The 16,832-nt window shown below is 49.9% G+C and overlaps 1 protein-coding gene across 1 annotated transcript in view; it reads left to right on the top strand.

Annotated features, from left to right (window-relative positions):
* sytl5 (synaptotagmin-like 5) overlaps window positions 1-16,832 on the top strand; it is a gene marked incomplete at both ends in the record, with an annotated part of 26,083 nt that extends 9,251 nt beyond the window's left edge. Inside the window, 10 exons of the mRNA XM_084443547.1 lie at window positions 936-1,039; window positions 5,973-6,065; window positions 8,675-8,740; window positions 9,539-9,717; window positions 11,402-11,504; window positions 12,346-12,507; window positions 13,125-13,233; window positions 14,562-14,697; window positions 15,912-16,120; window positions 16,690-16,832. Of these exons, the coding sequence (XP_084299673.1) occupies window positions 936-1,039; window positions 5,973-6,065; window positions 8,675-8,740; window positions 9,539-9,717; window positions 11,402-11,504; window positions 12,346-12,507; window positions 13,125-13,233; window positions 14,562-14,697; window positions 15,912-16,120; window positions 16,690-16,832 (1,304 nt within the window). The remainder of the gene's footprint in view (window positions 1-935; window positions 1,040-5,972; window positions 6,066-8,674; window positions 8,741-9,538; window positions 9,718-11,401; window positions 11,505-12,345; window positions 12,508-13,124; window positions 13,234-14,561; window positions 14,698-15,911; window positions 16,121-16,689) is intronic.

Here is a 16,832-nt window from a genome sequence, read left to right as displayed (position 1 = left end):
GAGAGATAGAGGGAGAGAGAGAGAGGGAGAGAGGGGGAGAGAGAGAGAGAGAGAGAGGGAGAGAGAGAGAGCATGTGTGTGTGGGTTGGTCCCTGGGGATGGAATCTCCTTCTTCCCTCACACACACACAGTATGGTGTGTAAAGGCAGTATGTCATCTCCCACCCACACACATGGCGTCTGTGCTGTTAATAGACTTGAGGCGCGTTGCTCTGGTGGCTCATCTCTCTGGTTCATACAGGGTCCAGAGTCCCCCAGTAATCAGCTGGGATCATGAGGCGCGTTGCTCTGGTGGCTCATCTCTCTGGTTCATACAGGGTCCAGAGTCCCCCAGTAATCAGCTGGGATCATGAGGCGCGTTGCTCTGGTGGCTCATCTCTCTGGTTCATACAGGGTCCAGAGTCCCCCAGTAATCAGCTGGGATCATGAGGCGCGTTGCTCTGGTGGCTCATCTCTCTGGTTCATACAGGGTCCAGAGTCCCCCGGTAATCAGCTGGGATCATGAGGCGCGTTGCTCTGGTGGCTCATCTCTCTGGTTCATACAGGGTCCAGAGTCCCCCGGTAATCAGCTGGGATCATGAGGCGCGTTGCTCTGGTGCCTCATCTCTCTGGTTCATACAGGGTCCAGAGTCCCCCGGTAATCAGCTGGGATCATGAGGGCATCCGCCCCTTTGTTTTGACGGATAAACGGTGAAGGATCATTCTCACCTGGTCTCTAATTTACCTTTCTCCATCGCGGTTTGCCTCTCTCCCTCTCTCTTCCTCTCTCTCTCCCTCTCTCTGCCCCTCTCTCTCTGCCTCTCTCCCTCTTTCTCTCCCTCTCTCCCTTCCTCTCTCTCTCTCCCTCCCTCTCCCTCTTTCTCTCCCTCTCTCCCTTCCTCTCTCTCTCTCCCTCCCTCTCTCTCTTTCTCTCACTCTTTCTCTCTCTCTGGGCAGATCGTAGTGGTTCTGAGGTGGACTTGTCACTTCCTGGTTCCGAACTCAACAATGATGATGCGTTCAGTCTCAGAAGTCGCTCCGTCCCTGGTCTCAATGACACGGTACGTTCACACACACACACACACACACACACACACACACACACACACACACACACCCCTCCTCCTCATTACAGTACAACCCCCCCCCCCCCCTTCCCCCCGGCTCCACTACGTGGGTCTCTGTGGTCATGTACTCTGGGGGGCCGTGCTGGTCTCTCTGTGGTCATGTACTCTGGGGGGCCGTGCTGGTCTCTCTGTGGTCATGTACTCTGGGGGGCCGTGCTGGTCTCTCTGTGGTCATGTACTCTGGGGGGCCGTGCTGGTCTCTCTGTGGTCATGTACTCTGGGGGGCCGTGCTGGTCTCTCTGTGGTCATGTACTCTGGGGGGCCGTGCTGGTCTCTCTGTGGTCATGTACTCTGGGGGGCCGTGCTGGTCTCTCTGTGGTCATGTACTCTGGGGGGCCGTGCTGGTCTCTCTGTGGTCATGTACTCTGGGGGGCCGTGCTGGTCTCTCTGTGGTCATGTACTCTGGGGGGCCGTGCTGGTCTCTCTGTGGTCATGTACTCTGGGGGGCCGTGCTGGTCTCTCTGTGGTCATGTACTCTGGGGGGCCGTGCTGGTCTCTCTGTGGTCATGTACTCTGGGGGGCCGTGCTGGTCTCTCTGTGGTCATGTACTCTGGGGGGCCGTGCTGGTCTCTCTGTGGTCATGTACTCTGGGGGGCCGTGCTGGTCTCTCTGTGGTCATGTACTCTGGGGGGCCGTGCTGGTCTCTCTGTGGTCCATATCCAGCACCCATACCAGGGAGGCCAGAGAGGGGCTGACTGGACCAGCATGATGACCAGACAGGTGGGGAAAGTTGATTTACATAGAGGATCTTTATACACACATTTTAACTTCTTTATTGGATTTTCAATCAAAGATACAAATCAATATCAAAATCCAACAGTAGCAAGAGTCACACAACGCAGTGCCAGATCACATTCACATAATGTATTCCCAGCAGGGAGATCAAAGCTATTTATGGATATAGGTAGCAGCGTCTTTTCCATATGAAATGACTGCCAATGATGGCAGACACAGAACAGTACTTAACTAACTGTTTTGATGATTTTTTTGCCAGTCCAGCAAGTTGGAGTCCTCGCACACACATTTTATGTACGTGTCCTAAGCTGCCAAATATCAAAACTATAATTTTGCAATTATACCCACATGCAGAGATGGCATGAGCAAGTGGTTGATATTTTGATATTTTATAGCTTAAGCAAGTGTCCACACACACAAACACAACCGCTTTCACACACACACACACGCACACACAATTCCCAGGGACATCTTCCAGGCACAGTGTGTGATGAGTGAGTAATCCCATTAACACGCTTTGTCCTGACTTGTCTCATTGAATTTAGGGCTGCTGTAGTAGACACACAACAGATACACACACACACACACACACACACACACACACACACACACACACACACACACATACAGTCTTGACTACACACGCGGTCCCTATAGAAGACGAGGAGCTGAGGGATGGTCTCACACAGTCCCTATAGAAGACAAGGAGCTGAGGGACGGTCTCACACGGTCCCTATAGAAGACGAGGAGCTGAGGGACCGTCTCACAGAGTCCCTATAGAAGACGAGGAGCTGAGGGACGGTCTCACACGGTCCCTATAGAAGACGAGGAGCTGAGGGACGGTCTCACACAGTCCCTATAGAAGACGAGGAGCTGAGGGACTGTCTCACACGGTCCCTATAGAAGACGAGGAGCTGAGGGACGGTCTCACACGGTCCCTATAGAAGACGAGGAGCTGAGGGACAGTCTCACACGGCTTACTGAGTCGACGTCAGCGCTGTCAGATCCTTTTGCAAACGATGCACCACCGTGCCTGTTGTGGGTGAAGCACATCCACAACACACACTTCAAGCCAGATGATGCAATGCATCTCCAGAATGTGTCGCTCTCCGAGGCAAAGAATCCGTTCTTTAGACACGTTGATTCTGTCATCTTTACTGAGCACGAGATCCGCTCACTACAGTCTCTTTTAGGGGGCTGCAAACGCATCGTCAGTGACTATGGATATGCAGTGGGCGATGTCAAATCATCTAGTGTCAAGGGCCTGCTCATTAATGAGTACCAAGAGAAAATTGGCTTCAAAGAGAGAAGTGAACTTAACACGAGCAAGTGGGTCTCTGATGTTGGGAGAGGAAGTGACTACTTTGAAGCTGCAGTCTCATCCCTTGGCATCAGTGACGAGCAGCTCCTCCAGAACTTGGCACCACGGCTATCGAAGAAGATCAAAGACACCCCTACTGTCCCCTGGCCACCTCGCATTGATCATCTCGAGGAAGGTGAACAGTTGTGCGAGTTTCTGTTCAAGCTTTTGACTTGGCTAAAACAGCCTCAGAGAAACACAGCTGACCCCAGCCCAGCCCCACTCAGTCTGGCCTCCATGATCCTGTACCACATCACTGGATAGCGCACTGCCACTGCTATCAACCTGGGCGTCCATGTCCATGACAAGGAGTAAAGATCTGGGAGAAACTCTACACAAGAGCGGCGTCTGCGTCGGTTATGCGACACGCTGCTCCTCTATGACCTTCAGCCCAGCAGCTCACACCTCACGACTGCTCAGATGAGAGGAGGAGTGATGATGAGAGGAGTCAGTGTGGAGAATCAACAGATTCAGATGAGAGGAGTAGTGATGATGAGAGGAGTCAGTGTGGAGAATCAACAGATTCAGATGAGAGGAGTAGTGATGAGGAGAGGAGTCAGTGTGGAGAATCAACAGATTCAGATGAGAGGAGTAGTGATGATGAGAGGAGTCAGTGTGGTGAATCAACAGATTCAGATGAGAGGAGTAGTGATGATGAGAGGAGTCAGTGTGGAGAATCAACAGATTCAGATGAGAGGAGTAGTGATGAGGAGAGGAGTCAGTGTGGAGAATCAACAGATTCAGATGAGAGGAGTAGTGATGATGAGAGGAGTCAGTGTGGAGAATCAACAGATTCAGATGAGCGTAGTAGTGATGATGAGAGGAGTCAGTGTGGAGAATCAACAGATTCAGATGAGAGGAGGAGTGATGATGAGAGGAGTCAGTGTGGAGAATCAACAGATTCAGATGAGAGGAGTAGTGATGATGAGAGGAGTCAGTGTGGAGAATCAACAGATTCAGATGAGAGGAGTAGTGATGATGAGAGGAGTCAGTGTGGAGAATCAACAGATTCAGATGGAGAGTAGTGGTTACGACTCCCAAACCCAGGACCCCCTATTGGATAAAGACCCCGGACAGCCCCTGACTACTCTCTCGGATCTTGGACTCACGGACACAGTCGCCACACGCACATAAGTACATCACCTGCTCACCGTTCACATATTTACATACACTTAAATCCTCCACACATAGTCGAGACACACCTATTTGGCACACACATAGCATAGATACACATCCCACAAACATTTCAGCTAACGCACCATACATTCCCTGCTTTTCTCCCTGTAGTTTATCTGTTTATTTTTTAGGTAATAAAAATACCTCCAGGCTAAAGAATCCTCTCTGCCTCCCTGCTTTCATTGGTTCCACCCCAGACATCTGATGACCCTTGTGTAACTTGTAATTTTACTGTCCGTACTGTGTCTGAACTCAGTATGAACAGAGCTTTTATTTGAGCCTACAGTAATATTAAGGCTCTATGACGATTTTGAAAAATTGATGTTTTAGAGCCAAACATTGGTGGCCATCTTGAATTTGAAGGTCAAAAATAGGTAAACTCATTAAAACTACACCATTTATGAATTCCTTGACCCAAATAGTTCCTGAAACCTTTTACTGTGCAGCATGGTAGGCCAAACCATTAAAAATATAATTTCCAGCTTGGCTGACGGTAGCCATTTTGGATTTAGGGCTCTCACTAAATGTCCCCGCATTTTTGCGTGGGGCACCCTGGATACATTTTTTCTTTAACCTTTATAGATGACAAATCCAGTGAGAAACGAACCTTTCCTCTCCACGGCCACGGAACTGATACAGATGACCCAACTATGTGTCGTCGTCTGAGATCCAGCCACGCCTGGGTCCTGGGTCCTGAGGCCTGGGGCCTGGGTCCTGGGTCCTGGGTCCTGGGTCCTGGGTCCTGGGTCCTGCGTCCTGGGGCCTGGGTCCTGGGTCCTGGGTCCTGGGGCCTGGATCCTGGGTCCTGCAACCTGGGGCCTGGGTCCTGGATCCTGGGTCCTGGGTCCTGGGGCCTGCAACCTGGGGCCTGGGTCCTGGATCCTGGGTCCTGGGTCCTGGGGCCTGGATCCTGGGTCCTGCAACCTGGGGCCTGGATCCTGGGGCCTGGGTCCTGGATCCTGGGTCCTGGGGCCTGGGGCCTGGGTCCTGGGTCCTGGGTCCAAGTCCTATTTAAAGCCATAGAAAATAGAAGAACAGACTGGTTGCTCTCTATCAATGAGAGGTCAAATAAATCTCAGGTGCTCATGGAAAACCAGGAAAGTACAATAGACCATAGAGTAAACAGGGCAGAATCCAGGCATCCCAATGTGGCTAAATCATATAATTAAAAAAGACAACATGTTTTGACCAATAATAGTTCTTCATCAGGGCTATTATTGGTTGAAACGTTTTGGCTTTTTTAAATGTTATGATTATATGACACAAGGCTTTTTAATTCTACCTCCTCGTGGACACAATTTTTGGAGGGCCTGAATTGTGCCTATTGTGTGACTATTTAAAGCCCTTCACAGCTCCTCACCATCTGGTTTTGTCTGCCTGGATGGTCAGGTGGGCGGGACTTGCATTTTAGGAAACATATTGGTTTCAGACAAGAAACAAACAAGAAAAAGGAAGTCCAAACTCCGAGTCAGGCTTCCAGACCCGGATCCAACACATGTACATTTATGAACCTGTCAGTCAGAATCGGTTTGGTTTCTGTCCCTGGAATCCAAGGCTATCGGGGATTGAGATGGAAACATGGTTTGTTATTTCCAGGAGTTTTCAGAGGAGGGGGAGGAGGACATTGACGCGCTGATGTCAGCGCACAGCAGACCCACCAGCCCACGCCTTGGCCACGCCCCCTCCACGGTAACACCCCCCCCTGTGGACACAGAGATGAACACACAAACCCAGTTAACACACTAACACACAGTTAACACACTAACACACACCCCTGTGGACACAGAGATGAACACACAAACCCAGTTAACACACTAACACACAGTTAACACACTAACACACACCCCTGTGGATGCAGAGATGAACACACAAACCCAGTTAACACACAGTTAACACACTAACACACACAGTTAACACACAGTTAAAACACTAACCCACAGTTAACACACTAACACACAGTTAACACACGAATACACTCAGTTAACACACTGATACACAGTTAACACACTAATACTCATAGTTAACACACTAACACACACAGTTAACACACTGATACACACAGTTAACACACTAATACTCATAGTTAACACACTAACACACACAGTCGACACACTAATACACTCAGTTAACGCACAAATACACTCAGTTAACACTAATACACTCAGTTAACACACTAATACACACAGTTAACACACTAATACCCACAGTTAACACTCTAACACACACAGTTAACACACTAATACACTCAGTTAACACACTAATACACACAGTTAATGACACTAACACATTCAGCATGAATTCTGGCACACACAGACACATGCGCACACACACACACACACACACACACACACACACACACACACACACACACAGCCCTATAAAGCATGCCAGGTGAGTACTGGCTATGCTCAGCCAGTCTGTTAGCTGTAAACAAGGCTTCTAGCCTCAGGGCACAGGGACAGCAGGCTAGTGTCCTTAGCAGCTTACACACACACACACACACACACACACACACACACACACACACACACACACACACACACACACACACTCACACACATTCCCTCACACACACACACACTCACACACACACACACACACACACACTCATACACACACACACACACACACACACAGACACTCACTCACACACACACACATTCACACACACACTCACACACACACACTCACTGACACACACACACACTCACACACACACACTCACACACACACACACACGCACTCACACACACACACACACACTCACTCACTCACATACACATGCACACACGCACGCACACACACACACACACGCACTCACTCACACACACACAAACACGCACTCACTTACACACACACACACACTCTCACACACACACACTCACACACACGCACACTCACTCACAAACACACGCACACACACACACACACACGCACTCACACACACACACACACTCGCACGCACACACACACACTCACTCACAAACACACACGCACACACACTCACTCACACACACACACACGCACGCACCCACACACACACTCACTCACACACATTCTGTCTACCTGTCTCACCCCCCACATGACAGATGATCACCATTCTGCCTACCTGTCTCACCCCCCCTACATGACACCACCGCCTTTCTACCTACCTGTCTCACCCCCCACCACATGACAGAGGACCACCCCTGTGTCCAGTATCATCAAATCTGTATGTGCTTGGGAGGGACGAAGAATCGATTTTCCTCCTCATCTTCAATCTAACCAGCTCCTCCGCCGTGACGCGTCGCGTCTAGACCTGCTCATTCTTCCAGATAGAGATCTGCTGTTGAAATGGCTGCCATTAGACGGGCTCTCTCCCCACTAACCCAATAACGCTTCCTGGGTGCACGGTAGATACTGGAAGTGCCGCCATTTCCTGCCCGTATCTTCACGACCGTACGCAGGCTTCACATTAAGCCTCAATCCCAGACTAAAAATAAATCACGCCAGTGGAGATTCGCCACTAAAAGAACATGATGTTAGCACCAGATTAGGCGAGACTAGGACTAGGAGCCCAGGCCTGTGAGTGTTGATCTGAGTGGAGATTATGTAACCCATCATGTTTCGTTTCCAGCGGGACAGATACCGTGTTAACCAGCTACGCTGATGAAAAGCAAAGCTAGCTCTTCATCGGCGCGGGTGGGCGGTATTTATACTGGGGGAGTGAGTTTAACCAACAACTCACTACCTATCAGGGACTCAGGAGGACTCACTGGGTTACACTAACAGCTGACTGGTGTTGTCCGAATGTCCACTGTGACCTTATCACGGTTGATGCCAAAGGAGCTGTAATCGCTCTGATCTCATCTGGTAATTGACATGGTAACGCTAGACAGACAGAGTGCTCTTCTGCTTCTGAAGGGTGTGTTGGGCTACGGTCTGGGCGGGGGGGCGGGGGGGGCGGGGGGCTGTCCTCTGTGCTAGGTGTGTCTTTGTCCTTCTCCACTTGTTCAAACATGCTCTTTTTCTCTTCTACCTCTCCTCTCCCCTCTGTCCTGGTGTGTTCCTGGTGTGTTCCTGGTGTGTTCCTGGTGTCTTCCTGGTGTGTTCCTGGTGTGTTCCTGGTCTGTTCTTGGTCTGTTCCTGGTGTGTTCCTGGTCTGTTCTTGGTCTGTTCCTGGTGTGTTCCTGGTCTTTTCCTGGTGTGTTCCTGGTCTGATCCTGGTCTATTCCTGGTCTGTTCCTGGTCTATTCCTGGTCTGATCCTGGTCTGTTCCTGGTCTGTTCCTGGTCTGTTCTCACTCTATGGGGGTCCAGTCCTCCACTCCCGGATCGGAGAGGAGGTGGGGCTACCTCAGTGTCCCTGACTCAGACGCAGAGACCGTAAGTCACCTGTATGTAGGTGTGTGTGTGTGTGTGTGTGTGTGTCTGTGTCTACTAATGTATGCTAATATTATATTCAGTGTACATATGTAGCACTTTGTGCTTGCGCAGTGCTTGTGTATGTGTGTGGGGTGTGTGTGTGTGTGGGGGGGCCCTGTCCTATCCCTGTCCTAACCCTAGCCCTGTTCTAGCCCTAGCCCTGTCCTAGCCCTGTCCTAACCCTAGCCCTGTCCTAGCCCTGTCCTAACCCTAGCCCTGTCCTAGCCCTGTCCTAACCCTAGCCCTGTCCTAGCCATGTCCTCACCCTAGCCCTGTCCTAGCCCTGTCCTAACCTTAGCCCTGTCCTAACCCTAGCCCTGTCCTAGCCCTGTCCTAACCCTAGCCCTGTCCTAACCCTAGCCCTGTCCTAGCCCTGTCCTAGCCATGTCCTCACCCTAGCCCTGTCTTAGCCCTATCCTAACCCTAGCCCTGTCCTAGCCCTGTCCTAACCCTAGCCCTGTCCTAGCCCTGTCCTAACCCTAGCCCTGTCCTAGCCCTGTCCTAACCCTAGCCCTGTCCTAGCCCTGCCCTAACCCTAGCCCTGTCCTAACCCTAGCCCTGTCCTAGCCCTGTCCTCTCCTTCTCTAACCCCGCCCTCAACCCCTCTCCCCTCCTCTCTGCTCCTCTCCCCTCCTCTCTGCTCCTCTCCCCTCCTCTCTGCTCCTCTCCCCTCCTCTCTGCTCCTCTCCCCTCCTCTCTGCTCCTCTCCCCTCCTCTCTGCTCCTCTCTCCTCTCTCTCTCTCTCTCCCCCCCCCCCAGACCAGTCTGAGCAGTATGATGAGCATGTACAGTGAGACCGGGGACTACAGCGGCGCGCGTGTGAGTGGCGAGATGCTGCTGAGTGTGAGCTACAGCTACCGGACCGGCGCGCTCAACGTCACGGTCAAGGAGTGCCGCAACCTCGCCACCGGGGACGACAGGAAGCAGCGTACCGACGCGTAAGAGCGCCGCGCCGGGACACGCTACACACACACACACACCCATACACACATACTGTATTTACACACACACACCAGAAAACACACATACTGTATGTATACACACTCACACTCTAGGTTCTAGGTCTGTCTCATATTGATGGTTCTAGGTCTCTCATAGTGATGGTTCTAGGTCTCTCATAGTGATGGTTCTGGGTCTGTCTCATAGTGATGGTTCTGGGTCTGTCTCATAGTGATGGTTCTGGGTCTGTCTCATAGTGATGGTTCTAGGTCTCTCATAGTGATGGTTCTGGGTCTGTCTCATAGTGATGGTTCTAGGTCTCTCATAGTGATGGTTCTAGGTCTGTCTCATAGTGATGGTTCTAGGTCTCATAGTGATGGTTCTAGGTCTGTCTCATAGTGATGGTTCTAGGTCTCTCATAGTGATGGTTCTAGGTCTCTCATAGTGATGGTTCTGGGTCTGTCTCATAGTGATGGTTCTGGGTCTGTCTCATAGTGATGGTTCTAGGTCTCTCATAGTGATGGTCTAGGTCTCTCATAGTGATGGTTCTAGGTCTGTCTCATAGTGATGGTTCTAGGTCTCTCATAGTGATGGTTCTAGGTCTGTCTCATAGTGATGGTTCTAGGTCTCTCATAGTGATGGTTCTAGGTCTCTCATAGTGATGGTTCTAGGTCTGTCTCATAGTGATGGTTCTAGGTCTCTCATAGTGATGGTTCTAGGTCTCTCATAGTGATGGTTCTAGGTCTGTCTCATAGTGATGGTTCTAGGTCTGTCTCATATTGATGGTTCTGGGTCTGTCTCATAGTGATGGTTCTAGGTCTGTCTCATAGTGATGGTTCTAGGTCTCTCATATTGATGGTTCTGGGTCTGTCTCATAGTGATGGTTCTAGGTCTGTCTCATAGTGATGGTTCTAGGTCTGTCTCATAGTGATGGTTCTAGGTCTGTCTCATAGTGAGGGTTCTAGGTCTGTCTCATAGTGATGGTTCTAGGTCTGTCTCATAGTGATGGTTCTAGGTCTGTCTCATAGTGATGGTTCTAGGTCTGTCTCATATTGATGGTTCTGGGTCTGTCTCATAGTGATGGTTCTAGGTCTGTCTCATAGTGATGGTTCTAGGTCTGTCTCATATTGATGGTTCTGGGTCTGTCTCATAGTGATGGTTCTAGGTCTGTCTCATAGTGATGGTTCTAGGTCTCTCATAGTGATGGTTCTGGGCCTGTCTCATAGTGATGGTTCTAGGTCTGTCTCATAGTGATGGTTCTAGGTCTGTCTCATAGTGATGGTCCTAGGTCTGTCTCATAGTGATGGTTCTAGGTCTCTCATAGTGATGGTTCTAGGTCTGTCTCATAGTGATGGTCCTAGGTCTGTCTCAAAGTGATGGTTCTGGGTCTCTCATATTGATGGTTCTGGGTCTGTCTCATAGTGATGGTTCTAGGTCTGTCTCATAGTGATGGTTCTAGGTCTCTCATAGTGATGGTTCTAGGTCTCTCATAGTGATGGTTCTGGGTCTGTTGAGGGGGAAGAGCTCACTGCAACAGAAGACAAAAAGCCTGCTAAAATATGATTGTTGCCATTACCTAACCCTAACTCTAACCCTAATCCTGACCTGTGACCCTGACCCTAACTCTGACCCTGACCTGTGACCCTGACCTGTGACCCTGACCCTGAGCTGTGTCTGTTCCAGCTACGTCAAGGCGTACCTCCTCCCTGACAAGTCTCGGCTGAGCAAGAGGAAGACCAGCATCAAGAGCAACACCATCAACCCCGTCTTCAACGAGAACCTGAAGGTGAGGCCCCCGTGTGTGTGTGTGTGTGTGTGTGTGTGTGTGTGTGTGTGTGTGCGTGCGTGCGTGTGTTCAGGGCCGGCTCTAGACTTTTGGAGGCCCTAGGCAGATTTTCTGCTGAGGCCCCCTGTTGAAATAAACCCTCCCACCATCAAGCAATAAAGACAGAGGCGCCATCATCCCATCGTCATGTGACGTTTATCACTTTAGGTTAGGTCATCACTTCAGGCTATCATCAGCACCAGTGACGCACTTGAGTATCACATTCGGTTTGGGCCTCAGCCAATCAGATCAATCTATTGCTGGGGGGGAGGTGTGTTTTATGATCACTGGTACGTACTGTATCCAGTGAGAACGTTAACACTTTATAGATTAAAACAAAAAAATGTTTTGGGAGGACAGAGGCTCTAGACCTACTCCGCCTATAGGAGACACCGGACCTGTGTTTGTGTGTGTGTGTGTGTGTGTGTTTGTGCATTTTATTTAAACTGTCCCTCCGTGTCCTGCCCCACCCCTCCTGTCTTCTGGTGTGTGTGTTTGTGTGAGAGTGTGTGTGCGTGCGTGTGTGTGTGTGTGCGTGCGTGTGTGTGTGAGCGTGTGTGTGTGTGTGTGTGTGTGTGTTTGTGTGTTTGCGTTTGTGTGTGTGCGTGCGTGTTTGTGTGTGTGTGTGTGTGTGTGTGAGCGTGTTTGTGTGTGTGTGAATCTGTGTGCATGTGTGTATATCTGTGTGTGTGTGTGTGTGTGTGTGCGTGCGTGTGTGTGTGTGTGTGTATCTGTGTGGTGTGTCTGTTTGTATCTGTGTGTGTGTGTGTGTGTGTGTGTGTGTGTGTGTGTGTGTGTGTAGTATGTGATCAGCCACTCCCAGCTGGAGACTCGTACCCTGCAGCTGTCAGTCTGGCACCACGACCGCTTCGCTCACAACCGCTTCCTGGGGGAGGTGGAGCTGACCTTTGACTCCTGGGAGCTGGACACCCTGCTGGAGGACTGGTACGCCCTGCAGCCTAAGGTACAGGAACACACACACACACAGATACACACACACATACACACACAGATACACACACACACACACACACACACACACACACACACACACAGATACACACACACATAAACGTACACACAGATACACACACACACACAGATACATACACAAACACACACATACACATACACACACATGCACACAGATTCACACACACACACATACATACACACACACGCGCATACACACACGCACACACACACACAAACTCACACTCACCCACAGATACGCACAAACACACACACACAGCATGATTAAGGATGATACTTTAAGTAGGAAAACTCTTAAGGTGAATGTTTTGTGCTGTGATGTGTCGTCTAGTACAGGAACGACACACACAGAGACAGCCCATGTGTGTGTGTGTGTGTGTGTGTGTGTGTGTGTGAATACTGTAGCAGGCTGCTCTGTGTGTGTGTGTGTGTGTGTGTGTGTGTGTGTGTGTGTGTGTGTGAATACTGTAGAAGTCTGCTCTGTGTGTGTGTGTGTGTGTGTGTGTGTGTGTGTGTGTGTGTGTGTGTGTGTGTGTGTGTGTGTGTGTGTGTGAATGCTGTATCATGCTGTGCTCTCTCTCTGTGCAGGTGGACAGTGGGTCAGATGCTCTGCTGCAGTACAAAGGAGAGCTGACCGTGGTTCTGAAGTACATCCCAGCTGAGAAGAACCTCACCCTACCCCTGGACCAGGTCCAAGGTAACACACACACACACACACACACAGACACACACACACACACACACCCACACACACTCACCTTACCCCTGGACCAGAGCTGCGTCCAAATTCAGCTAACAGAGACAAACGTTTTTCGCAAACATGTTTTCTCCAAACGGTCACATTTGAACGGCTTTTAATGAACGTTCCAAATAGTTCACATAAACGCAACAATCCCCATGGGAGCACATCTCCAGTAAGCCTGGGTCCATTGTGATCCTCATTCCGTTACCGGCGAACTGCCTCTCCAGACTGTTAGCTTCTGTTAGCAAACGTTTGCGGCGAACACAAAGCTAACGGAAAATAGTTCACTTACATTCACAAACGTTCGCTATGTTTGCTGAATTTGAACGCACCCCAGGTCCAAGGTAACACACACACACACACACACACGTTACCCCTGGACCAGGTCCAAGGTAGACCTGCAGACTCTACACACACACACACACACACACACACACACACACACACCAGTTCCAAGATAGACCTGCAGACTCTATACACACATACACACAAACACACACACACACACACACACACACACACATGTGTTACCCCTGGACCAGGTCCAAGGTAGACCTGCAGACTCCATACACACGCACATACACACACACACGCATACATATATACACACACACACACACACACACGTACACACACACCAGATCCAAGGTAGACCTGCAGCGAACAGATACACACACACACACACACACACACACACGTACACACACACACACACACAGACACACACCAGGTCCAAGGTAGACCTGCAGCGACTAATACACACAGTTAACACACTAACACACAGTTGACACACTAACACATTCAGCGTACTATTCTGGCACACACACACATGCACATGCACTCACACGCATACACACATATAAACACACGTACATACACACACACACACGCACACACTTTGATATACAGTAAAAAGTTGTATTCAGGCGGTATATTACACACTATTACCCACGTGTCTCTAACCTACACCACATAACTAACCGGTTCCTATCATGTACAGTAACCTGTACATTTGTAATTTGTAAATTGAGTATTGGAGTTTATCTGCATAATCTTGGAGCTGGCACACGTACATTACATGTGACAAATAAAGAGATCTTGAATCGTGTTCAGATGAACTAGAGCTTCCTGTACAAACCACCCAGCAGCTGGGAAACAGGACGATGAATAACTGACATTTGCTCTCTATTTCATTCATTCATTCATTCATTCATTCATTCATTCATTCATTCATTCATTCATTCATTCATTCATCGGCTCGTTCCCTCTCCTCTCTCCCTCAGTGAAGAAGGGTTTCCTGAAGGGGAAGAAGACCAGTGTCACGCTGCCCAGGGGGGGGATGGTGGAGCTGCTGGTCAAGGAAGCCAAGAACCTGACGGCCGTCAAGTCCGGGGGCACCTCCGACCCCTTCGTCAAAGGGTGAGGCCACGCTTCTACTGTCCTGACCTCCGACCCCTTCGTCAAAGGGTGAGGCCATGCCTCTACTGTCCTGACCTCCGAGAGTATGAGCTGTAGAGTATGAGCTGTAGAGTACAGTATGAGCTGTAGAGTACAGTATGAGCTATAGAGTATGAGCTATAGATTATGAGCTATAGAGTATGAGCTATAGAGTATGAGCTATAGAGTATGAGCTATAGAGTATGAGCTGTAGAGTATGAGCTATAGAGTATGAGCTATAGAGTATGAGCTATAGAGTATGAGCTATAGAGTACGAGCTATAGAGTACGAGCTATAGAGTATGAGCTATAGAGTATGAGCTGTAGAGTATGAGCTATAGAGTATGAGCTATAGAGTATGAGCTATAGAGTATGAGCTATAGAGTATGAGCTATAGAGTATGAGCTGTAGAGTATATACTAGAGTATGAGCTATAGAGTATGAGCTATAGAGTATGAGCTATAGAGTATGAGCTATAGAGTATGAGCTATAGATTATGAGCTATAGAGTATGAGCTATAGAGTATGAGCTATAGAGTATGAGCTATAGAGTATGAGCTGTAGAGTATGAGCTATAGAGTATGAGCTATAGAGTATGAGCTATAGAGTACGAGCTATAGAGTATGAGCTATAAAGTATGAGCTGTAGAGTATGAGCTATAGAGTATGAGCTATAGAGTATGAGCTATAGAGTATGAGCTATAGAGTATGAGCTATAGAGTATAAGCTATAGAGTATGAGCTATAGAGTATGAGCTATAGAGTATGAGCTATAAAGTAGGCCACAAGCATTTTCAATCTGTCTGAATCTTCTCCTCTCTTATCTAATTAGTGGATTAGTAAGGGATGTGGTGCCACAATGCTTTTGTGGACAACAGCAGCATTGCACTTTTGTGGACCGACTGACCGAACGACCAACTGACCAACTGACCGAACGACCAACTGACCCACTGTACAGAGCAACTTATAGAACTGCTGGTTGAAACTAAAAATACAATTCAGGAACAGCTGGTTGAATGCTTCAAACCCCAAGGGGTTGACTCTCCAGAGGAAGTGCTACCTCGTCAGCTGAAAGTTCAAACAGGTCTAAACATCTGTCTGGCTGTTCCCCCTGACCGGCTGTTCCCCCTGACCGACGGCTGTTCCCCCTGACTGGCTGTTCCCCCTGACCAGGGTTCTCACCTGCGTTCTCCTCCCCAGGTACCTGCTGCCTGACAACAGCAAGTCCACCAAGCACAAGACGGCGGTGGAGCGGCGGACCATCAACCCCCGGTGGAACCACACCTTCACGTACTGCGGCCTGCAGCCGGGGGACCTGAACAGCGTGTGTCTGGAGCTCACCGTCTGGGACAAGGAGGCCCTGGCCAGCAACGTCTTCCTGGGGGGCGTCCGGCTGGGGGCGGGGACAGGTGGGTCCTGGGCGGGGTCAGGCTGGGGGCGGGGACAGGTGGGTCCTGGGCGGGGTCAGGCTGGGGGCGGGGTAAGGCGGGAGGGCGGGTTCAGGCGGGGGGTGGGGCCAGGCAGGGGCGGGAACAGGCTGGGGGCTCTGTTCTTCTCTCCTCTCTCATTCAGTCTCATTCTCTTTCCTGTGTTTCCTTTGGAAAGTAACTGTAAAGTACTCTGTGTGTGTGTGTGTGTGTGTGTGTGTGTGTGTGTGTGTGTGTGTATGCGTGTGTCTGTCTGTGTGTGTGTGTGTGTGTGTGCGTATGTATGTGTGTATGTGTGTGTGTGCGTGTGTGTGTGCGTGCGTGTATGTGTGTGTGCGTGCGTGTATGAGTGTGTGCGTGCGCGAGTGTATGTTTGTGTGTGTGTGTGTTTGCTTGTGTGTTTTTGTGTGTGTGTGTGTATTTGTGTGTGTGCATGCGTGTCTGTGTGTTTGAGTGTGTGTGCGTGTGTGTGTGTGTGTGTGTGTATGTGTTTGAGTGTGTGTGTGTGTGTGTGTGTGTGTGTGTGTGTGTGTGTGTGTGTGTGTGTACAGGCCACAGCTATGGGAACGAGGTGGACTGGATGGACTCGTACGGGGAGGAGCGTCATCTATGGCAACGGATGATTGACAGCCCGGAGGTCCCCCAGGAGTGCACCCTGATGCTGAGGTCCAGCATGAGAAGACACCAAACATGA

This window comes from Borostomias antarcticus, assembly GCF_949987555.1.
Source record: "Borostomias antarcticus genome assembly, chromosome: 9".
Taxonomy (NCBI): Eukaryota; Metazoa; Chordata; class Actinopteri; order Stomiiformes; family Stomiidae; genus Borostomias; species Borostomias antarcticus.
The sequence above is the reverse complement of the archived record's forward strand: the minus strand, read 5'-3'. Positions and strand labels throughout refer to the sequence as shown.